Source organism: Triturus cristatus, chromosome 9 (assembly GCF_964204655.1).
Source record: "Triturus cristatus chromosome 9, aTriCri1.1, whole genome shotgun sequence".
Taxonomy (NCBI): Eukaryota; Metazoa; Chordata; class Amphibia; order Caudata; family Salamandridae; genus Triturus; species Triturus cristatus.
This window is the reverse complement of record NC_140592.1, coordinates 877,018,335-877,044,425: the sequence shown is the minus strand read 5'-3', so window position 1 is coordinate 877,044,425 and position 26,091 is coordinate 877,018,335. Positions and strand designations below refer to the sequence as shown.

Genomic DNA, 26,091 nt, shown 5'->3' with positions numbered 1-26,091 from the left:
AACACCGCAGTGACCACATTTGTAAAGGCCCAAACTGTGTGAGGTCATCATTAAGACCTGGTATCTGGAAACACTTTATAAACTTGATTGAAACTGAAAATTTTTACTCCAACACAGAGTTTCTGGTAAGAATGGATATATAATCTCTGTATACCAATATACCACATCACATAAAGAGGGGGGGACCGGGAGCGTAATTAAAAAATAGGTCCAGTACCCGTGCTCCCTCAGAATCACATGTATATTTTGAGAGGGTAACTGTTCCTAAAGCAAAAATAAGGTAGACTGTGTGTGCTCTCAAAATGTGGTTGGTAGGATGGAGTGTGGGGAATTTCTCCTTTTGTATATAGTGCCCTCACACACCCTTTCGAGTGTCTTGCTTCATCATGGGGCGTTGCTCCTCGTGGGGGTGGCGCTGCAGTCCCCCACGGGCCCCGCAAGAGGGCTCTTTGTCGGAGATCTTTTGGTTGGAGACGCCGCAGTTGTGCATGGGGGTGTGTGGGCCTATCGGAAGGGAGGTGGGTGGTGCGTTAAAATTTACTGGATAGAGTCCAAGACCTTTATTCACGGCTCTACCTAGCAAAAAGTTAAAATTTATAATCCAGGAGCTCCTCTTGGAGAAAAGAATAAAGAGGGCAGATGTGGAAAATAACTGCTGCTCTCAGGATAGTGAGTGGGAATCCTACTGATGGGGGGTCAACATGTTTCGCGCTTAAGGGTGGGTCCTTAAGGGATCCCAATGCGCTTCGTCAGGACCAAGAATAAAAAGTGAGTGAAAGAATTGTGAATAATTCATCCATTCCAGCGGTAGACGGAGGAGGGGTAGGTTACCACGTCCTGGGCTAAGGAGCCCTTTCTCTCTTTGTGCCAACTCCGCGCTGCTGATGGAGCCCTAATCCCTACACTTTAAGGGTTGGGTAAAGGTTTCCAAATAAGAAGGAAAACCTATCAGCGCGAGGACGCTGTTTCGCCTTACTATTAAGGTACCACAGGTTTACAGTACAACACTTTACAGAAACCTGTTTTTTGATTATTCACAATTCTTTCACTCACTTTTTATTCTTGGTCCTGACGAAGCGCATTGGGATCCCTTAAGGACCCACCCTTAAGCGCGAAACATGTTGACCCCCCATCAGTAGGATTCCCACTCACTATCCTGAGAGCAGCAGTTATTTTCCACATCTGCCCTCTTTATTCTTTTCTCCAAGAGGAGCTCCAGGATTATAAATTTTAACTTTTTGCTAGGTAGAGCCGTGAATAAAGGTCTTGGACTCTATCCAGTAAATTTTAACGCACCACCCACCTCCCTTCCGATAGGCCCACACACCCCCATGCACAACTGCGGTGTCTCCAACCAAAAGATCTCCGACAAAGAGCCCTCTTGCGGGGCCCGTGGGGGACTGCAGCGCCACCCCCACGAGGAGCAACGCCCCATGATGAAGCAAGACACTCGAAAGGGTGTGTGAGGGCACTATATACAAAAGGAGAAATTCCCCACACTCCATCCTACCAACCACATTTTGAGAGCACACACAGTCTACCAATATACCACAACAGAATCGGATCCAGGTGATTAAGAACTATTTCAATTCCAGACCTGCCCTATAGCCAGTACCCACGGATTTCATCATCTCTCTCTTACTAGGAACTATTTTCTATTTGAAGGAAAGTTCTACAGACAACGTAAGCTTACTTCTATGAGCACAGACTTCGCCCCACATTTTGCAATACTTTTTTTATGGATAATATGGAGACTCTGCATATCCTAAACAATACCAATCCTTTTTGCTAAAATATGCCTATTGAAGAGGTACATTGATGAAGTTTTCTTGATACAGTTAATACAACAGAACTTGCCTTGTTCTGTCAGTGACTGAACAATTGTCAACCAGATCTCAAATTCATACAACATTACAGTTACTCGCAAATTGACTACTTAAATGTTACAGTCAAAGTATTGGATGATTAAATATACACAACATTGTTCCGTAAACCTACAGACAGAAACACACTACTCTAATACTCCTGCTTTCACCCCTGAGGTTTAAGAGATGGCCTTTCCTACAGCCAGGTTGGCTCATTCGTCGCAACAATAGATTCAAAGATTTATTCAGAGAAGCTGAATTTCGTGCGGAGAAACTCCAAGAAAGAGGATACCCAAGACGCCTTGTGACACGCTCACTGTTTTGTACAATATGGTTTATTACACCCAGGTTCTCTGAAAATTGTGAGGTCGCCCTTCTTTTATATACACTATACATATCGCAACCCACCTTGTCAATAGAGTATTGCACATTTTCCAGATTTTTAGGGACTACGCTGGATGTTGCGTTTACTGGGACACATCCTGTATCTACCTGCTTGCGGGGGGTGCACCTGTTTAGCTCCAGAGGGACACAATACCTCTGGGTTTGCATCGCTTAGTATACATAGGCATCTGTGCCACCCGGCAACCTGAGGACTTCATACACAGGAACTTCTATGAGCTGCTGACTGCCTTAGAAGTGACATTATAGGTAAAAGAAGGGAAAGGATAATAGAAACAATGTGTGCAAAAAATGTAGCAGCTCTAGACAATGTGCCTATGGTATATATTGCGACTTCAATTTACATATGGAAACAAATAAAGAAGCTACCAATAGAACTTCACAAAATATTTTTTTCTTTATTTATATTTGTGATATTTTCTGTAGAAAAATAAATGTTCTATTTCTTGGTTTGCTATTCATTTCTCACTTTCTTTGTTAAATGCACAAATATATACAAGGGCAAGAAAGATTACAAATATGACTGAATAATCAGAAAATTACACAGAATTATATACATTGACTGACATATGACAATACCACAAACTTATAAGAGCATAAAATATGACAACACCCTATTGATGATAACGACTTATTGATGATAGCTGTCTTCACAACGCGTTTCGGCCTAAGCCTTCATCAGGTGTCCGCTCTTTGTAATTTAACTAAATAGAAAAAAACAATTTATTTGTAAATCAATGTACATTAGCTAGAGTTAATCCACATTAAAAAAAACTCATCGTATAAATTTAAAGCACACATGTACATGTTTACATAATAAAAAATTGTATGAGATTCCTATACAGCTGTACAAAATAAACACCTCAATTTACAAAACAAGTTATACATACATATTGAAACAGACTACAGAAAAATGAAAATAGAACAGTACCTGTCACCCGTGAAGAAAAAAATTGATGAGCCCGAAGTTCTAGAAATAAAGTGATGGTGAAAAGGAAACTAAAAATAAATACCCGATAGATATAATGTAAGATGTGCTAAATGTAGCTTGATATAGACTTGGCGTAGACAGAAATTAGTATAAATGATACTGAACGATAAGTAATCACTAAAATGGAGTCAAATCTAATGGATGGAACTGTAGATTTAAAAAGACAAAATGATATTGTAAAGAAAGATGATCGTAATATATAGATATATTCTAATCAAGGTCCATAAAACAATGTGTACCTTAAGACAGTCGATAATCTGTCTTACATCTCGAGTTGCATACGATAAATACTAGATATGCACAGTACGAGATATACCGGTGCTGTTAGATATATAGCCCGAATAGTCAATCGTTTAGAAAAATAATGCACCTAAAGGAAAGAAAAATAATCTCAATAAATGATCTTAAATCCAATAATTAACTGAATATGAAAATGATATATCCCCCTTGACAAGGGAGGAAAACTAACCTTCTGAATCGGCTTTAAGATGAAACATAATGACCAAATTCTGTGTCTTTTCAAATGAAAGCTGGCGGCTGGATGCAATTATTCTGCCTCTATTCAATAGGTGAAGTGCAACTAAAAAATGTGCAAGGAAGATAAAAATGATTAAAATAATGAAGGCCAAACAACCACCAACTGGTTGAAAACTGCTAGCTTTGAGCCTACAGGCAATCAGTATCTAAATTACTAATGGCAGGTAAATGCGCGGGAACAAGCGCAAGGGCTAATTTGTTAAACAAAATATGGCCCGACAACATTACTGGCTAATGATTAGTCTGACAACAATTATATGCGTGTGGATACATGTAAAAGCGCAAGGACTAAATAATTCGGGCAACGAAGGATTAGTATGGCAAAAGTTACATACGTATATCGCACTCGGAAGATGCAATATTTAAAAACCAAATAACAGGGAGACGCTCACTGGATTCAAAAGGTTCATTAAAATCTGATGAAACAAATGGAACCAACGGCAAATGTGCTAACCCGAAACAGTAGAAGCGAGTCAAAAACAAGCGGAAGGAAAGGGAGAATGGGGCATCTCAATGGTGCTGATTACGCTAATAATATGATGAAGATAAACGTAATGCGCCAATTTTACTTACTTTCCGTAAGCGAGTGTTCGCTGGAATATCGACGCGAAACTGATTAGCTCACGCCGAACGTTTTTATGTACACTCAACGCCGGAAGCGTGCACTCAACGTCAGGAACGTGTACTAAACAAGGAGAGGGGGATAGATAGTCATGGTAAAGAAAAGAGGACTGATGTACTACCAAGTTAGTCCTCTAAAAGTGACGCCATATTAGTGTGCAAACTAATATAAATAAAGAGAGACAAGTGGATAACTATATGCTACGAACTGACGATAGCATGGTATGCCAATATAGTAAATGGACAGAAATTGGTGACTCCGCCCAAAATGTGATTCAATGGGATCAGAATGACATCACATCAGTTGCTATTTAGTTCGAAATCGTACAGGTAGTTCCTCAATTATCAGGTGGATGTCTGATTATATCAAGATTAAAGATCAGAAAGAACAAAGTTGACAAGATGGTAAATAAAAACCATGTTCTAATTATTGTTTTTGATGGCTTGGTCCCACGGGATTTCTTGATTTAAGGCCTGATATTGATGTGCCAAGAGTAAAAATCCAGAAAACTTCTCTTAGTTTTCTAGTTTTTTCTGTAGTAGATCCCTGTTTCGGATACATTTTCTCCAGAATATACCATTGGCTTCTGGTGCATGGTTGAGTTCCACATAATGTTGCACCATGGGTGCTTGAAGTTTCTTGGTGCGTATCGCTGAACGATGTTCTATTAATCTTGTATTAAAACTTCTCCCAGTTTCCCCTACATATCCTAGATGGCAAGGACATATAAGTAAATACACGACATCCGTCGTTTTGCAATTGTTCAAACTCTTGGGTGATATTAGTGTGCCATTGAAACTGAAAGTGGATGATTCAATGGCTGTTGCACAAGATTTACAAGTGGAACACTTGAAGTTGCCTGTCACTGTTTTTAAATTATCAATACCAGTTTGTAGGAAGGTACTTTGATTTTTTATCCTTGAATTGACCACATGATCCTTAATGCTTTTATTGCGTCTAAATGCAAATAAAGGCTTATGGATTGCCATATCGATGTTTAGGATATGCCAACTTTGATAGACGGCCTGGCGGATTCTATCATTAAGCATAGAGTGCCTTGTAACAAAGACCAAAGCTGGGTCCTTAGTAACTTTGGTATTAGATAGTAAGTGCTGCCTGTCAAAAAATCGAGCTCTTTTAAATGAGTCTCGTACAATTTTTTGGGGATAACCTCTGGCCAGAAATTTGTTTTTCATGACTGATGATCTTTCATCATAATCTTGTATATTGGTGCAGTTACGCCATAGGCGTAAGAACTCACCAAAGGGTATGCTGTTCTTTTGAATTGCCGGGTGGAAACTATCATAGTGTAAAAGTGTGTTTCTTGCAGTAGGCTTAGAATATAAGTCCACTGCAAGTAAACCCCTCTCATGTTTTATCAAGATGTCTAAGTATTCCACCTTATCAGTGCTTATATTGTGAGTGAAGTGGATATCATCATCACAAAGATTAATCCACTCAATGAATTCCAGAAGTTTGTCCTGTGTGTCTGTCCAAATGAAGAACACATCGTCTATGAATCGTGACCAGTTGGTAACTGATTCATAGAACGGTGCTATCTCATTGAAAACAAATTTGTTCTCAAAGAGGGACATGTAAATATTGGCCACCGTAGGGGCACATGATGCCCCCATGCTGACACCTTGCTGTTGTTTAAATAGCTGATTATTAAATTCAAATACATTGTCTTCTAGAACCACTTTCAAACATTCTAGAACAAAAATGGTAGGGCATTCGATGTTGTAGGCCTTGATGAACCAATGAACCGCTGCTAAAGCACCTTCAATAGGGATATTACTATAAAGGGTTTCTATGTCCATGGTTACAAAAATATTTGTATCTGGGCAAAAAGGCATGTTCTCGACTGGATTTATTATATGTCGAGTGTCTTGAACAAAAGCTGGTGTTCTAGACACATGTTTACACAGAAGGGCATCTACGTACTTAGCTAAAGGTTCAGTAACCGACCCAATCGTTGTAACTATAGGTCTAAGGGGAGGATCTGTGGTGTTTTATGTACCTTAGGGATGCCATAGATACTAGCCATTTTAGGTTTCTCATTATTAAGGAAAAGCCATTCCTTTTCACAAATGTCCCCATCTCTCAGAGCCTTGTTGGTTAGTTTCTCAATTTTTTCCATTATATGTGAAGTAGGGTCTCTATTGATGGAACAATAAAAATGAGTATCCCCAAGCATGTGTTTCATTTTGGAGATATAAGTAGATGTGTCATAGACAACAATTCCTCCTCCCTTGTCACACGCTTTGATGGTTCTATGTTGGGTATGTTTCAGTTCTTGTAGGGCAGTGTGTTCATCCTTACTCAGGTTAAATGGGGTCTTTTTCACATACTTCGTGATATTAATGATCTTATTATAGACCACTTGTTCGAACACTGCCACTTCGGGTGGCAGCTGTTCGATAGTGGGAGTGAACATGGAGGGTGGTGCAAGACCCGATACATTAACTGTATCTGAATGTATGTCTTTATTAACGAAAGAAACTTGCAGTCTGATCTTTCTGAAAAAGGCCTTCAAATCTCTGAACAACTCGAACTTATTTAGACCAGAATGGGGGGCAAATGTAAGTCCTTTAGATAGTAACGAAATCGTAGAAGCTGTTAATGAGGTACTACTAAGATTGAATATAGGCAGTCTCTCTATTCCCTCCAATATTGTGCATTGCGTGTAACTAGGTATTGGTTGTAATCCATCGCTGGACTGCCCTGGAAACGCGGTTGGAATTGTGTGTTGGTTTGAAATCGTGGTTGGTATTGGGGTCTCCAATTGCTGCGTCTGTTGTATCTCCTCCCTAAAAAAGATTGTGTTCCTCGTTGTCTTCTGTAGTGTTGCCCATTACCCCTGGATCCATGACTACCCATCTGACCTTCACTATCTGAATCTGATGTATCAGAGAAAGTGACCACCTTTCTTACAAATCCTAGCGGTCCGTATGATTCAGATTGAGCAGATTCAGCTTGATTATCTGACAAATAAGGATAAGTTGTTTCTTTACTAAAAAAGCGCACATCTTTTTTCAGCTTATCTATTTTGCGTTTAGTTAAATACTCTGTATAGGAATGTAGATCTTTATCAATATCTTCCAATTTTTTCTTTGCCTCTTCAACTACACAAGTTGCTTTAATTTTGTTCTCCAAGTCTAAAATTTCAGCTGCTAATTGTTCTATAACTTCTTTAGCTGTTTCAACTATTAGCATCATGTTATCGCGAGAGCAGCGATTGGAGATCATGGCCCAACGTTCTAAAAATTGTTTAATATGTACAAACAATCCCGGTATGTTTCTTATCCTTAATCCCTGGGGAATGACCCCAGCTTTAAGGTATTCCAGCATGTACTGGCCATGGAGCTCTATACGTTTGATCTTTTTTCTAAGAGCTAAAAGTGCAAATGTCTCATCATTTTTGTCCGAATTATTAATGATCTGTTGTCCAAAATTGGCTGAATTGCCAACCATGTTGGCAAATTGCTCATCTGTGAAACCAAAGGTGGGAAGATTGGCCATACCAAATATAAAAATGAATATATACATCACCTAATACAAAAGAAAGATTAAAAAAAAAAAAAAAGTGGAAATAATTAATAAAACGTGAATTACAAGTAAGACAAATGAAAAAGATTTTCTAACTACAGCTGGACGGAACCTCAAACCACACATATAAGTGTCGGTGGGACTACTGGAAAAGACCAACCCCTCACAGACTAGCCGCGAGATAAATTATTTTGAAAATTGGGGGCCCCTGCATAATCGATAGTTATGCCTAGCAGGGAAAAGCAAGATAGGTAAAAGAAGGGAAAGGATAATAGAAACAAGGTGTGCAAAAAATGTAGCAACTCTAGACAATGTGCCTATGGTATATATTGCGACTTCAATTTACATACGGAAACAAATAAAGAAGCTACCAATAGAACTTCACAAAATATTTTTTTCTTTATTTATATTTGTGATATTTTCTGTAGAAAAATAAATGTTCTATTTCTTTGTTTGCTATTTATTTCTCACTTTCTTTGTTAAATGCACACATATATACAAGGGCAAGAAAGATTACAAATATGACTGAATAATCAGAAAATTACACAGCATTATATACATTGACTGACATATGACAATACCACAAACTTATAAGAGCATAAAATATGACAACACCCTATTGATGATAACGACTTATTGATGATAACTGTCTTCACAACGCGTTTCGGCCTAAGCCTTCATCAGGTGTCCGCTCTTTGTAATTTAACTAAATAGAAAAAAACAATTTATTTGTAAATCAATGTACATTAGCTAGAGTTAATCCACATTAAAAAAACTCATCGTATAAATTTAACCCCTTCGCTGCTGCGGACATTCCGCTGCAGCGCTGGGGGGGGCAGGGGGGCAGCGCGGTGGGCCTGTGCTCATGACGGAGCCGCTCCGTCATGAGCCACAGTTGAGCTGTGCTCATGACGGAACGGTTCCGTCATGACTCCGCCCATTTGCGTTGTCGCCCCGCACAGGCGGGGAAACAGCGCCGCGCAGGCGGAGCGGCCGCCAACAGGATTGTCATGACGGAACCGTTCCGTCATGAGCACACGGCAACCGTGGCTCATGACGGAACGGTTCCGTCATGAGCGGGGAAGGGGTTAAAGCACACATGTACATGTTTACATAATAAAAAATTGTATGAGATTCCTATACAGCTGTACAAAATAAACACCTCAATTTACAAAACAAGCTATACATACATTATTGAAACAGACTACAGAAAAATGAAAACAGAACAGTACCTGTCACCCGTGAAGAAAAAAATTGATGTGCCCGAAGTTCTAGAAATAAAGTGATGGTGAAAAGGAAACTAAAAATAAATACCCGATAGATATAATGTAAGATGTGCTAAATGTAGCTTGATATAGACTTGACGTAGACAGAAATGAGTGTAAATGATACTGAACGATAAGTAATCACCAAAATGGGGTCAAATCTAATGGATGGAACTGTAGATTTAAAAAGACAAAATGATATTGTAAAGAATGATGATCGTAATATATAGATATATTCTAATCAAGGTCTATAAAACAATGTGTACCTTAAGACAGTCGATAATCTGTTTTACATCTCGAGTTGCATACGATAAATACTAGATATGCACAGTACGAGATATATCGGTGCTGTTAGATATATAGCCCGAATAGTCAATCGTTTAGAAAAATAATGCACCTAAAGGAAAGAAAATAAATGATCTTAAATCCAATAATTAACTGAATATGTGCAAGGAAGATAAAAATGATTAAAATAATGAAGGCCAAACAACCACCAACTGGTTGAAAACTGCTAGCTTTGAGCCTACTGGCAATCAGTATCTAAATAACTAATGGCAGGTAAATGCGCGGGAACAAGCGCAAGGGCTAATTTGTTAAACAAAATATGGCCCGACAACATTACTGGCTAATGATTAGTCTGACAACAATTATATGCGTGTGGCTACACGTAAAAGCGCAAAGACTAAATAATTCGGGCAACGAAGGATTAGTATGGCAAAAGTTACATACGTATATCGCACTCGGAAGATGCAATATTTAAAAACCAAATAACAGGGAGACGCTCACTGGATTCAAAAGGTTCATTAAAATCTGATGAAACAAATGGAACCAACCGCAAATGTGCTAACCCGAAACAGTAGAAGCGAGTCAAAAACAAGCGGAAGGAAAGGGAGAATGGGGCATTAGTCACTGGAGAACACTGCCCTTCTCCTTAATGGGCAGAGCCGTCCTATACAAGATGATGGCATTGCTCAGATTCTTATATGAGCTACAAAACACCTCATTTTTGGTCTCTCAGACCTTCTTTAACAAAATAGACCATGAAGTCTTGCCCACCAAGATATTCTTAAATACTACTGGGCCTCGCAACTGATTAATGACTGGGTCTTTGCGGATCTCAATATGAACCAGCAATATGGGTCAATATAGAAGCAATGGGACCCAGGGGTTACCAAGTGCTGCTCTATAGGCGGGGGCAGAGAGACTCATTACTGATGCATACTCAGACCATTGTGGAAGTGTGGACAGACGCAATAGGATTCCTGGTCAGAGCTGAAAAATTAACAGAGCCAACTCCAGTATTGGATAACGACCTTCTCCAAGAGGTTGGAGCCTTGAGGTTTTCTCTAAGTGGGGCCTCTTGGGCATAGAGCACTTGGGACACTTTTAGAAGGTGTGTGCTCCTGCGTAATTCCAGGTGCTGCAGAAAGAGTAATGCCTGGCTGGAACAGAGTGGTACCACTACCTGAAGTTGATGCACCGCTTTAGGGTACATATTCCCGGGAAGACATGCCAGTGGTGGAGTCGTCTCCACTGGAAGATAGACTTCTACTAGACTCTATGCTTGATAATGCCATCTCCCTCACTTACAAAAAGATAATAAATAATGCTCCTGATAGTCTAAGCACTCTACGAAACAACTGGACTGCGGATCTGGTTGAACTAGATGATGAAGAGTGGGAAGCGGCCCTTCAGATCCCTCGTGTGATTGCTATAAGTGCAGGCTTTCGACTGGTGTAACTCTGCATATTACACAGATTCTACTATTCTAGAACATTACTATACAAAATTGGAAGGGTAAATTCCAGTCATTGTCTGCAAGGCTGCAGACAGGAGGGCACCTTCATACCCACACTATTTACATTCCCAATTATCCAGACCCATTGGGAGTAACAAGAGCGATGTCCCAGGTGCTGAACCGGGAGGTCCTGATAAATGTCAAATGGCTCTTCCTGAACATAGACAGGTAGCAGAGCTGGCTCAAATACTCAAACCTAGGATTGGAGGTGGGCGCTGGAGTAGCTAAAAGAAAAGGTTCATGGTTATGGGGTGCCCTGCGCCCCCCCTTGGATTCCCGAATGAAAGAAGGGCATTGATTGGTGCCAACAGGCAGAGAGAGTGGTATACCAGACTAAGGGATGCCCACTGAAATATGAGAGGGCCTGGGATGGCTGGAATGGCTACTGCAGACACTGATGTGTATACACCCATGTGGGACGGGGTGCCAAGATCATTGCCCATGGCGAACTGGGAAGGCGTAACACACCTATCCCGCCAGCTGTAATATCTAATGAAAATGTAGACTAAATTCCTCTGTCTAATCTCACTTTGTTCTCTTCTGTCCGATGACTGTACTTTGATTTGATGTTTTACTTTGAAAACAATAAAAACAATGTTTAAGTATGTAGTTACCTGCAGATGCGCTGTCAGTTTATTACACATCTTACTAGCTTGAAGCGTGAAGCCCATACCCAGTTAGCTCTGAGACGGCTGGCAGACATATTTTTGGTAGCCCTGTTAGTAATTTTGCTGTCCATGTTCTGCTAACCCACATGATGCCAAACAAACTTCCCTATACAGGGTTCACACAAAAAAAAATTAAAATATGTCTTTCCAGGGTCCCCAGGTATCCTTCCGATTCCACTGGAGAAAGCAAGAAAGACGTATAGCTATCGGCAGGCAGCGAGGAGAGAGGCTAATATATGGAAATAGACAGAGATGAGCTAGATATAGATAAAGTTTACCTCCCCGGGGGGCAGTTTGGAAGGTGGAGGCTCTGGGCAATTGCCCACTTTGCCCATGCCTTAAAATGTCTCTCCCCAGCACCTCTCCGACTGCCTCCCTCACGTACCAAGCGGCCCCCCAGACAACCTTGAAGCGACTGCATGGATTGCAAGCAGCCCCGCTACACCGACACATACCTTAGCTGACATTATTTGCTGTTGGTCTTTAATGACAGGAAGAATAGGAAGGTATTTTTATCATCTCGTACTGATTTGTATTTCCTACAAAGTGATAACAAGCAGACTTCCCAACTAGCACCCCAGCCCCTAATTGAAATATGGTGTCACAAGTTTCTGCTTCAAGCTATCAAGAGGCAGCCTTTCTTATGTACTCAATACTGCTGAATGGCAGCATTTTTTCATAAATAATTCATCCAGATGCTCGATGAGCCACCTGCAGTTTGATGCTTTTTTAAAACCTACACGGGGGCATCTCTAGAATTTTACATTTATAAAAGGCCAAGTCTCAATGGGCAACACATATTTTTCTCCTTATGTTAAACTGTACACAGTATAATGCAGTTTACACATTGAGTTTCTAACCGTACAGTTTCCATTTGCTTTGCCTTTTCTTTTTCACTGTTCACAACCTTGAGATAGCTCAAACGAGTGGCCTGCCACAGTGAAAGAAACATGTGTTGCTGTTAAGAGCCTCATTGAACAAGCTGCGTTAAACTTTTACGAGCTCACGCTGTTAGTTGTAGCAAGCCACCGTGAAAATTGTAGCATTCTTTATTGAAAGAAGACTACCCATGCAAAGAGTGCAACGCCTCAACGGAGAGAGGACAGTGAATGCGCAAACCTCAAAAAAAAAAAGACAGGTTTAGCTAGAAATTGAAAAAAATGCTTTAGGATGCACTACTTAGGACGGAATTAACAGGCACATGCATCAAAGCTTTTTGCGATCGCAAACGGAGCGAATCGCAAAAATCGGCCGTTTGCGATCGGAAAAATAGCTTTTGCGATGCATGAAACAACTTGCCACTCACAATTTAAGAAATCGCAACATTTTGTGATTTCTTAAATTGCGATTGCATTTAAGGAATCCCAAATTGCGATTCCTTAACTGCAAAGCAAGATGCCTTTAAAAATAGCGATTTCGCTATTTGGGCCCGCTATTTACCGTGGAATCATACCACATGGTAAATAGCGAAAACTTTGAAAAATGCACTAAAGTGCATTTTTCAAAGTCGTAGGTTACACACACACATGTCCTTTGGACATGTGTGTGCGCAACATTTGTGCACAGATCGATTTCAGGGGTGCAACGGGGTGTCGTCTTGACACCCTTGCACCCTTGAAAATGCATTCTCAATTTGCGATTCTCTAATTGAGAATCGCAAATTGAGAATGTCTTCCCATTGATTCCTATGGGCCTCTTGGCCCATAGGAATGAATGGGGAGGTATTCCTTAATTGCGACTCGCAATTCGGGAGTCGCAATTAAGGAATGTTTAGAAATCGCAATTTTTCCAGCGATTTCTACATGCATAGGCTTTTGCGAATCCTTAATTGCGATTCCTTAAAAATCGCAATTAAGGAATCGCAAAAACCAATATTGATGCATGTGCCTGTAAGAGGTTAAAACGAGCTATCTGCATTCCTTCTTCCCTAAGTCTGCATTTACCTGTAAAATAAATAAAAGCAAAGGACAAAGGGTAAAACAACCAATTTTTCTATCACTCTGGACAATCTGGACCATAACGCTCTTATATCTAGATTTACGTTTAACATTTAAAGAATAATTATTTTGTAGCTTGAATAGAAAAAAGAAAAAAAAAGTTCATGTAGTGTGTGTACAGTATTTTTTTTCCCCTGAGTTTTATAGAGCGCAAACTTGATCTGAAGGTATCAGAGCCCTTTACATGAGCACTAGTTGCCTTACATAAGGACACATTCGTTTCATTCCTTGATGTTATTAGTTCTATAGCACCACTTTGCACCCTGTCACTCCCTTGACTTCCATTTTTTAAACATCGTGCCAGCCATTGCATTGGTTTATGTGTTTTTTGCTTGAAAAGATGAAGGTTCCAACCGAGGAAAAGAGGTGGAATTATTTGCCAATGTTTGGTAGAGAGATGAGAGCCTATGAAATCTAGATTAATTTGAAGACCTTCTACCTTCGATCCAGATAACTGCACTAGCAAGATGGAAGGGCACATTTTATTAAAACCTCAAAACACATTTATTGTATTGCAAATTGACACACCTTTTAAATTGGTACTTTGCAGTCCAATTTGTATGTCCTGATGATGGCTATATGGTACCACAGCTGAAACCAGTCAACCACCTTTAAATGACTGTTGTCCACAAAATATAATTATGTATATAAGTGGACAACCTGTTCGCAATTGACTAAAATGTATGTGTATCCTACACAATTACTGTACAACGTCATGTAATAGAGGTAAACTTAAGATTCGGATAAGAATTGAAGGTATTTTTGGCATTGTTCTGTTCCTCTCTCAAACAAGCATTTGCAATGTAATAGGTCTCGCCTTTGGGACCTTATATGTATTTAGCTATGCAGCACATTAGCCTGGGTGCTGAAACATCTACTGTTCTTTAACATGGAGGGAAAGTAAGCTCCAAACTGCGTGACACGCCAGGTATGGGAACACATGGAGAGAAATATTGCCTTTCAGCAGGAAATGGTATAGTCCAAAGCTCTGTTTTAAATATAAAATCAGGGCCTTCGGTGGTCATATCACTGAAAATACAAGATTTGAAAAAAATATTATTGTCGACAGGTGCTTGTGGAAGACATTTCTATGGACTGGAATCTAGAGAATGCTAAAGTGATTCTGGAATTTTACTGACCTCTGCTGGTCGTTCTCCGTCTAGAAAGTTAAATAGAGGGAGTTGCCAGAAAAAAAAAAATTATGTCCCTCAGCAGAAAGCAGTTCTGGTATTCTACTGACCTCTAGTGGCCTTTTTTTATCAAGACAGTTAAATAGAGGCAGTTGAACAGAAAAAAAGTCCCTTAGCAAAAGCAGCCAAGTCCTAGGGCTGATCTCCAGAGCCCACAAAGTACATACACATATTAGTATATACAAAAGCATATACAATAGGTCTTGAATGCTCGACCTAAAAACTGGACCATTGTAAGAATGATTTTAATCATTGTTCTATTTCAGGCAAATCGTACACAAGTGAGTGTTTTTTTAATAGACTGGTAATTGAATGTTCAAGATTTTCCCAAACTAGCAACAAACATAAATGAAGAATTTCATTTTTTTTGGTTGCAATTATCTAGTGGAAAGTAATTTGCTGTGTTTGGTGGTGTGCATTCGAAGACTATGAAGCCCTGACTAAGGATAGATTAAATCCTTTAACTCATTGTTCTAATGTGTTACATGGGCTTCTCCACTTTCTGTATACAAGATATCTCTTTTGATGACATGAGTTGAAGAGAATACGTCCAATAAACCACTTTGTTTTCTTTTCTTACAGGTTATAAGGGCTTATAAAGCTTCCATACAGCAGACTTTGGACATCCTTTTTCTTCCTGAGGGAAACGTGTTCTTTACCAGCACTGACTCTGTAAGCCGGGATTCAGCGGACCGCACTATCATTGCTTGGGATTTTGAGACTGGTGCAAAGATTTCCAATCAGATTTTCCATGTAGGTTACACAGTTTGATTACATTTTTTCAGAAGCCTACCCCAGTGTATTACACTGAACAGTTTGAAGAGCTTTTGATTTTCACTAAACCTTTGTGAGTTATTGAGCAATCTTGCCTCAAACTAGGATGGGTGTCAGTTATATTAATCCTCAACTCTTTGAACTATGCATAGAGTTGTGAAGTGGAAAATGGCATTAGCTGGAAACCACAAACACTAAGCCCCTGTTCAAAGACTTGTTTATCAATTCTTCTTTTATCAAGGCCATTACATTGCAGGAAATACACATCAGCAAGAAATTCTGTACACGTTCACATTTTTAAGTCTGGCTTGACAGCAGAGCTGTCTGTCAACTTTGTGTTACCAAATCTTTAAAATATACATAGAGTGGGTTTAACTCCACCAAGAGATGATTACCCTCTCGCTTCACACTTTTTGACATTTTTTCTGCCTCCTGTGGATACTTTCTTTGCAATATCTGAGTCACTATTTGCATCTAAACAATACACTAAATGATTACACTTTCAGTTTATACCGCAAACCAATCCTTTTGTATTTTTTAATGCAGTAGTATTTTTTTTAAAACATTTTTCAGCATTTAATCAAGAGAAAGCCATTACCACCACCACTTTTACTCACACAATCACTACCACCTCTTCTGCCATTACTATTACCCCTGCTTTTAATACCATCACCACTATTAACACCATCCTCTTCATTTCAGCTACTAACAGCGCCATTACCATTGCTGCTATTACCATGTCCATACTACCGTCCGTATTACCACTACAATTAAGACTACCACATCAAACAAACATGTCTTTGTTTGCATGCTTTACTACATGAAAGCCAGACCTACTGGCTTTGCCATTGCTGCTTTAAGTATAACAAATAGGCTTCTGGAAAACAAAGTTGCATCGCTACATAGTCTCACCTCGACTCATACAGCCTTTTTTCCAAGTCACAAGCTAACTGTAGCAGGGTCCCTCCTTGTGACTGTGACATGACTTAGCACGTCTCAGGCCACCTGGGTTCTTTACTTTGATAGCTTTTCCCTAATATTATGAAGGCGGCATTAGAATTGTTTAAAGTAGAACCCCATCCCTACTTTAAAACATTTTGTAGAGTAACTGTAAAAAAACAAATAACGTAGGAGACAATTGGATGACATTAAAAACAGCAGTACTTGAAATTAAGTATTAAAAGCATGGTGTTAGCTGTCAATTTTTGTGTTGGCTGCACCTCAGGCGAAAGATGCGTTTTTTAACAAATCTGTTTATTTTATAAATACCCTAAGGGTGTGATGATTCTGCATATATCTGTCTCCACGATTTCTACGGAATATTAAAATGTACTGAAACAGTTCAATCAAGATGCGTGCTCTCACTGACAACTCTTCATGCCATTTTCTCTGGTTTACAAGCGAAGGAATGCCAGGAAACAACACGCCATGAGTTTGGAATCTCTTTTACCGTGAACAGTTTCCGTTTGGCTTGAAACGCCACCCTTCTCAGTCTTCTTGACGTAAAGAATTTGATGAAATTTGCGTCATTGTGCACATAGTCAGGCATTCCTTTAGGTGGTAAATTCTTCAAGGCAGTGACCACAGTGGGCCGGATTCACCCGTTTTCAAGTAAATGTTAAAACGTGTTTGGAGAAAATGTATGTCTATATTTGGAACTCACTACAAATTCCAGAAGTTAAAAATCTATGGCACTTGCAAACTTCTAGGTGCACTTCAATTACGCAGTATTGCTGCATGCAGAATTACCTTTGTTCAGCCTGACAGACACTCTTCTTGACTGGAAAAGGGTGGGGGCATGGCCCCTCCTCCCGTATGGCTGGGTCACAGCTTAGTGTCGGACTCCTTGACTTTGCTACAATGATAGGCAAGTGCTAAGGGGGTATACTTTGTATGCAGCTTTATTGCTTCAGTTTGAGCCCAATACCCTTGTATGCCTGGGAACTGCAGAAAAAGTTCCAACAGGGTCCTTCCTAGCTTCCAACAAGGTGTAGAAATGTTGATTAGGTTTACAGTACAGCACACCACAGTAAAATATGATTCTTATTGGCGCAAAGAAAGTACCCTTCTCTTTTAATTATGGCTACCTATTGGCATAATTTGAACACACACGTATGACTACAAAGCTAAAGAAAATAATAAAAGGGAAAGTAAACAACATTAGGTGAGTACAATATTAACTCAGGAGTCCTGGCACTGAAGTGCACTTCTGTTGTGCCAGATGTGCATACGTTATTATGAACAATTGCGTCGCTCACAGTACAAGAAAGGCAATTGGTGAAGTGGGCTGACACATGACTCCATGCTGTATGTTGTGGTGGGTGGAAACAAAATTAGTATGACAGTAAATGAGACCAAATGATAGAGAGGGCTGTCTAAAAGCCCCAATATGTATGTGTATATATATGTATTTCTTTTTTTTAATGATTTTTTCTCAATTGTCAGACGTAGAAATAATTAATAATAATAATAATAATAGTTTAATTTGCGAGGCACAATGCAATGCAACATGCAGGACAATCTTCTTAAATATGTATTTTTGTCAACTTGTTTTTTTTGTGTGCAATATATAGCGACAAAACTGAGCGTTTGTTTCTTTCAGGAGCGTTACACGTGCCCAAGTCTAACCTTACATCCCAAAGAACGAGCTTTTGCTGCCCAAACAAATGGAGATTACATGGCTTTGTTCTCTACACAGCGTCCATTCAAAATCAACAAGAAAAAAAGATATGAAGGACACAAGGTATTTTTGTTACTCTATACATTTTCAACTGCTGACACATAAGCCAATATATTTTCTCTCAGTATAGTATATTGCATTTTTAAAGTATTTAGGCGTTTTACAAGTTGTCAGATCCCAAGTCCTAATGGAGTATTGGAAAGTTTAATTTAATTCTATTTTCTATTTTATACAACATACAAAATTAAACGTCGCTAACAGTACTTTTCACTACATCACATTAGGTATATCACATGACAATAATCCACGTCCAGTTAATCGACTTAACTGCTCTCTACATTACAAAGTAAGTAGATGTGGAGGAACGAATAGTAATTGTATACTTTCCTTGACAATGTAGTGGAAAGTGTCCTACGCTTCCCACTTTTTTTGGTGGCACTCGTTGAGGCACAACACTCTAAACTTCCTAAATGTATGCACCTTCAGAAGCAGAAGAGGCTGCGTGAGGCCAAGAAAGATGCAGGACTCTCATGAGACTTGTAAATTGTGGTGGTCATCTTGAACTCTCAGGAGTATGGGCTCCTTGTGGTTCAGAGCATTTTTGCAAGGCAGGCAAGATACAATAGTTCCACACCCTGGACCTTATTGTCAGAGTTTTGAAACTTTGCAAATTGGTATCTTTGGAGGTGAACGAAAGAGTGAACTAGACTCTGAGAAGTTTAAGTTTAATGTACTTGGCATAAATGGTTGAACCTTTACCGCACAAGTGTCAATGCAGCAATTCAATAGAACTGGTGCCTCAACCCAGGGGGTCGAAATTTCCTAACAACCCCCCTTGGTTCACAGGTTTATGGTCAGGTATCTGAGATGAAAGTGGGTTGCTCTTGTTTTCCAGAACAAAGCAGTCTTTTGGCACCCGCGTCTTCTCTGTGTTGTCTCTAGATGCCTTAGGTGTTTTTTGGAGGAAGCATACTTGATACTGGATCACACAGAGAACATTTTCCCTGAAGATGCCCCTTGTGGGGTCGAAATGCGTAGGCTAAGTAGTTGCTGTCTGTTTTTAATGAAGATGAAGAATAAAGACTGAAACCTCTTTTTAACCAGCTGCATCTGGGTCTCAATTATGCTTGGCACTTGAACATGAATAATCCCTGGAGAACATGAATTTTGGGACTTTTGGTTATGTTTGAATACACTCTTAATATATAGAAAACTTAATTACTCAGGTGCGCCCCCTCTTGTGTTATGTTTTAAAGACTCAGAAAAGCAATCTAGGACAGTACTTGTTTTTAAGGATTTAGTCTTTGCGATTGAACACTATTTTCTGGAGTCATCGCTTGAGGGTTATGAACTCTTATGTTTGTAGTAGTTTGTTTCCCCGAGAGTAGTGAAAAGGATCCTCAACTTACACATAATTTTATAATGTGACTTTGTGACAGATTGCTTGTTGTTAAGCAAACTCTGTAATACTAATGAATATTTAACCTGTCACTTTAAATGTAATTTGAATCACAGAACATTTTTGTATAACATTAAAGGTTGTCCTCTCTAGCAACAAGTGCTGAATAGTTCAGAACACTCTTTGCATATGTTACATTGATTCTATATTTGTTTCAGCTGTAGGAAGGCAGAGAGTTGCACCCAAAAGTAGAGAGTAGGACAAACGGTACAGTATTAGGAATTAGATATTTTAGCTACAACTATAAGATCTCTAATAGCTTGGTGCAGGGGGGTCGCTGCACACCATGAAATGTTGCCTTGGTCGGGAGCCACAAGAGATTTTATTCACCCGTAATCCATAGGTCTCTTCGTAGAGACCAAGGAGTCGGAGGCAGCAGGGCCCGATTGCTGTGGGTAGGCTAAAAATAGGATATAGCTTGTGTACATCGCAATGCACTCTTTCTCTCCTCCATTCCATTGCCAGCCATGGACCTAAGTTCTATAGCAAAGCTGTCTAGTGAGGGGTTAAATCGCTGGCGCAAAGAGAAGTGAGGAAATGGGGAAACCCTGATGAGGGCTGCGGCGGATGGGGAAAGGGGCAATTAGACGCCATTGATCAGTACTCATGTAGATGGTCGGGAATAGAGGAGCTGGACATGACTGTGAAAGCGTGGGCCTAGGCCCATGCAACAGGGGGCCATGTGAAGAGAGGTCCAGTAGACGGAATGCAAGGCTTTCTCCAAGTCATTCAGGAGGAGAGTTCATGGGCCTCATAGTTCCCAGAGACGAGCCGTCACCACCTGAGCATGGCGCACACTATGGCAAATACTGCGCCCTGGCATAAAACTGCATTGACCCGGGCGTACATGAAGGCTATCCTGCTGAATAGTAGGAACAAATGAGCAGCGAAAGCACAAAGCGTATAGTTGTCCTCAACATAGTTATAGCAGGATGGACAGTGTGAATGACTATCAGTGAAAGATAACACGTAAGCAATACATAAATAAATATACTATAAGCACAAAACTCTAAATAAAATAAAATAAATTAAATTAAAAATGATGACCCTTATTTGGAGTTTGGTGGACGAGATACTCTGTCACAAACTTGGCGGTTGTCCCGTCCGCAGTATTAGAAGTGCGCTATAGTCTATGGCACTTGAAATATGGTTGACCGGATATGCAACATGTTTTGATGGAGTATCCTGTCCACTATAAAAAAACAGGCCTTATGGTATTTGTAGTGTACGCATCACGAAGGGAAAAGTTCTACTACAATAGACCAGAGCACGCAATGAAAACCTTTTTATGGTTGTGTATGGCACAATTGCACATCACATTTAGGTACTGAAGACACAGGTGACAAGATTGCTTGAGAAGGCCCAACAGAACCCACATCACTCTCAGCATGTTTGTCTCATGCTGTTTTCCACACAGAGGTTCAGATTATAGGTCAGAACCATAGAGTACCCTGTAGCTGTATAGCCATTACTGTTTGCAGTATGAGATGGTGCGGTAACTGTCCAGGAAGATGGCTATTTTTTGCTGGTTACCTTTAGTAATGGTGCCCAAGAAGTGGGAATTGTTATTTATGGCCACTAAATCTAGATTTACACCATGTTTACTATAAGCTATATTTTTTCTATACACCTGAGTTATTGAAAGATATCTACATGTCTGCGGTCTTACTCTCCGGTTTCAGCCTAGTTAGCTTTTGAGAGGCTCATCAGCCTTCATTTTGTTTCTAAATAAAATGTTTTGTAGCCATGGAAACTCATGATACCACTTTATTAAATTTGGAGAGTGGTTTCAAAAGCCTTTAAAAGGGCCGTCCTGCTATGCTGCACTTGGTCACGACTTTTAGAGATGGCGCTGTGTAGCATATGAATTCAGCAATAAGCGGCCTGGTTGGCCGCTTATTTCATGCTCCATTTTAGGTCATTTCTGGACTTCACAAAGCGTATTGGCTGAGTGCAGCGTGCCTTGTCTGCATTGACACTCTAGATTTTTTACCTTGTTCTAGGCCCTATTTTTGCTTCACTTAAGGTTATGTGTCCTTTACCTCTGTTAAATAAGAGTTAAGAGCACATGCTTCTCCTTTAAACATGGTTAAATTGGCTTATCTCTGATGGACATATTTAACTTGCCTACAAATCCCTAGTATATGGTGTAGAAAATGCACAGTGTCTGGAAGTTAAAATCAACCTGTGGACTGCAGCACCTATTGGCCCATCCACAGAGCGGGCCTGTAAAACATGATTTCAGAGGCACCATATGAAGCTTGATTGCAACAGCCTAAAATCCTGCTGTGAAACCTGACAAACTAAAACCTTTTTTGTTTTTTGTTCAAACACTCTTTATTGAGGGAAGCAGGAAGAATACATGGTATTCGGAAAGATAACCTCCATGCCAGGAAACAAGAAATAACCAAAATAAAGAAACCATAAGCCTTAGCAGAACAATATAAAGAATTGTGAAGCAGGTGGTGGGTGGGTTCGGGCAGAGTGCCTCCTCACAATGAGGGAAGGGACAAGATCTGGTAACACCTCGGGAGGTGCCGCCAGATCAAAGAAATACAAGGCGATCGGAGGGGCCAGTTGTGGAAGGGGGAAGATGAGGAGGGGGTGGACGGGACTGGGGCAGGGATGGTGAAGGAGAAGTATATAAGTATATCAGTCATCCCTGGGAGTGACCACAAAGAGCGAGATGAGGAGAAAGGGAGGGGCATGGATTGGCAAGGGATATCAGTTACCTGTTCCGCAGTCTAGCCCCAAAGGGAAGGAAAGGAAGCAGGCCCGGAGTAGGTAAACAGTGACACAAGCAATTGCAGCGAAGTTACACTCAAGGGCACATACTGGGGTGGGGATGGGTGGAGGGCCAGCCAGAGCATAGGGGATATCCCAGGTCAATGCACCTTGCCGCCCAGGGGATAAATATAGGGAAAACGGGGAAGGAAGGGAGGGAGGAAAATTTGGCAAATGTAAGGGATCGGGGGAGTGGTCCAAAACAGTAATGTGTGGAAAGGATATGGCGGCTTTATGAGGCGGGGTCCAACAGTAACCAAAGCATGGCAGACCTAATGGGGGTTAGTTAGGAGGGGCCCAACAGGGAGGGGAAGTGTGGTCAGTGGCCTTGAAGAAAGGACCCCCAAATGTCCAGGAAAGAATGATAATATTCGGAAAATCTTGCAATAAAACGCTCATAAGTGGCCACCTGGAACAACTCACTAAGCCACTCCACTGGGGCAGGTGGGCGTCCTCTAAAGCCCCAGGATACAAATCTTAGCAATGGCCATGGCAGCGGCCAGCCACCTAGTTTGCTGGTTTGTCATGGCCTTGCTTGGACAAAGTCATAGAGCAGGACAGTCTGCGCTTTCAGTGTCCTGACGAGCAGCACAGTCTTCCATATGGTGTCGGCGACGTAGGATTAATAGGCTACCAGGGCAGGGAATTCCCAAATGAGAGGAACGATGTCCTCTGCCACAAACTCACATCTCCAGCACGTGGCTGTTGGGAGAAGAGAAGAACTCCAGAGTAGTCACCCCAATCAGTGTGAAAGTTTGACGTTGCAGGCTTGCTGCCCACCACTGCTGAAGTGAGCGGGACAGCGATGTGGGCTAAAAGCGGTCCACCAGAATTTGGTATGTCCCTGATAAAGTCTCCTTGTAGGTGTCCCATTTCTGCAAGTAATCCATCAAGGGTGATGAGGACAAGTCCAAAGGAGGTTGGCTCACGACCTGGCGAAGGCAGCGCTGCAGGCTTTGATAATTCCAGAAATGCCCCTCTAGTAGGCCATATTGTTCCTGGGCTTCTGCAAACACCTTGAAGTCTCCATTCACAACTGTATCAGAGAGTTGATGCAGGCTATTGGATGCAAACTGTAGCCAGGGAGTCATATCCCTCAATCTGAAGGGAGGCATTGCACCACAGAGGGGCCTGAGCATAAACTGTAGGGTGAATCTTCAGCCGTCAGTGTGCCTTTCACCAAGCCTGGAGTGTGGCCACCAGGACACAGTGTGATGCAAGCGGCCTGGGGATGGCCCCTGAAAGGAGCATGTACAGCCCTTGGTGATGGCCCGAAAAGGCAGATTTGAGGGAGACCCAGCCATGGGTATCTAGGGGAGTGTGAAGGACTTATCGGAGAGAGGTCAGCTGAGACGCCAGCCAGTAACACCTGAGGTTGGGCAGGCGAAGGCACCCATGATCAGGGGAAATGTTTGGTTTGTCCAATTTCATCTGTGGTTTCCAGCACCCCATAGAAAGGATTTCATGAGTTTCTCGGGAGCGTCCAACAAGCAAGCCGGGATGCGAAGGGGGAGCATATGAAACACAAAATTCAGTCTGGATACCACATTCATATTCAGGACTTGTGTGCACCCCTCCCCCCACCCCCAGAGAGAGAGGCCCAGTTGCGACCAGCGAGCCATGTCGGCTTGGATGCTCGCTTTTAGTAGATGGAGGTTGCGATCCATCATGTTTCAGAGTCCCAGGGTAACATCTATGCAAAGGTAGAGGATGATGGACGGAGACCACATGAAAGGTAGGTCAGCGAGAACTGTCGGAAGCATGTGTAATGTTGGAGGTAGGGCTTCACTCTTAGTGAGAAGAGAAGTGTGACATTATAGCAGTAAGAGCCCTCAGACGTGGCAGGGTGAGTTAGCATGACCAGGGTGTTGTTAGCGTTCAATGTTAGTTTGTATTCCCCCCTAGGGAGGGTGATACAGTGAATACCAGGGAGGGCAGGGCTGTGACCATTGCAGGTGACAACTGAGGGGCTGAGGGGCAAGCGTATAGTCTCCAGAGTCGAGGTTGAAACACCGGGCCTAGTCCACAGTGCCACAGTACTCAGAAAAGGTAGTCCAATCAACCCTGTCGAAGGTCTGCTCAGCATCAAGTGGCACCACCAGTTTTTGGTCCTCATCTATCGAACTGATCAGGGAATGTAGGAAAGGAGCTGAAGGTGGGGCGGTGAGGTGCGGTTGGGGACTAACGTGACCTGTTCTTTGTGGACCAGTGAAGGGATTACTCATTTGAGTCTATTGGCCAATACCTTGGTGAACACCTTCAAGTTCACATTCAACAGAGAGATCAGGCACTAGCTGGAGCAGGCCACCGGTTCCTTACCTGTTTTGGGGATGAGAGTGATAGTTGCTCTATTAGCCTCCAGGAGAAGGGGATGAGGCGGGGCCTCCTCTGAGTACACCTTGCATTTCAGAGGAGCCAGCAGTTCTTTATTGATTTTATAGTATTCCGATGGGTAACCATCTAGCCTCGGGACCTTGACGTAGGCAGTTCATCAAATGCCTCAAAGATTTCTTAGGTGGTGATGTCCACTTCTAAGGCCTGGCTCTGGTCAGTCGTATGGCGGGGAATGGCTTTGCAGGACAAGCAGGCCTCAATCTCGGCTGGGGTACTAACGGTGTCAAAGGTATACAGAGTCTCCATTAGGACCAAATGGCCGGAATGCTGGCATAATTGCAAAACCAAGAGTCCGCCAGCATTGTCGCCGCGCTCATAGTGGCGCTCCTTAAAGTGCGGTTTCGGCTCAGGGGCATATAGCACGTTGTGGTCGTATTTATCCTGTAGCAGAGCCTGCAGCATGGCTGGGGAGGAAGACTGAGAGTATTGGCCAGTGATAGATGACCGGGTTGACTCCAATTGCAGCAGTCTACACAAGGCTTTCTTTGGGAGGTAGTGGGCTTGAGAGCCACCTGCACTGTTGCCTACCTCACCGCCCACAGTGTATCTACTGTTGTTATGGACCTCTCGTTGGAAATAATGGTCAGAGACTTCAGTGGGGACTATTGCTGCATCCGCCAAGTATCTCATCAGGTTCGGGCCAATGGGAAGGGAAGACAGCCACGTTCGTCTCAATCTATGTCCCACCTGGCCTGCAGACGGACACATTCAAAGACCTGAGCTCGATTTTCTTGACATTTCCACTGGGACACTTGGTGCTGGGTGGAGACTTCAACGCGGTAATGGCTGGGTACTAGACCGACATCCACCTCGTGCACTTAGGCCCGCTCAGAGGTGGCTTCCTTTTGGACACAATGGGACTGGTGGATGGGTGGCGGGCACATAACCCAGGCAGAACACACTACACAAACATTTCCGGCGCGCACCACAGTTTGTCACAAATAGATTATATCCTTGTTCCGGCTGCGCAGGCCCATGCTCTCCGTGAGGTGCGTCACCTGGGTCGGGGTATTTCAGATCACTCCCCTGTATGGCTCAAGATGGAATTAGACCATGTTAGCGTCGGTAGAGTAGCCCCCATTAATCCATGGTACTTGAAAGACCCGACTACAAGAA

General features: G+C 41.7%; 1 protein-coding gene across 2 annotated transcripts in view; it reads left to right on the top strand.

The window, feature by feature from the left end:
* Positions 1 to 26,091, top strand: part of WDR25 (WD repeat domain 25) — a 685,641-nt gene that overhangs the window by 616,999 nt on the left and 42,551 nt on the right. For both annotated transcript variants that reach the window (XM_085626356.1, XM_085626357.1), the window contains exons 5-6: positions 15,467 to 15,637; positions 18,261 to 18,401. In XM_085626356.1, coding sequence (XP_085482482.1) covers positions 15,467 to 15,637; positions 18,261 to 18,401 — 312 coding nt within the window. The remainder of the gene's footprint in view (positions 1 to 15,466; positions 15,638 to 18,260; positions 18,402 to 26,091) is intronic.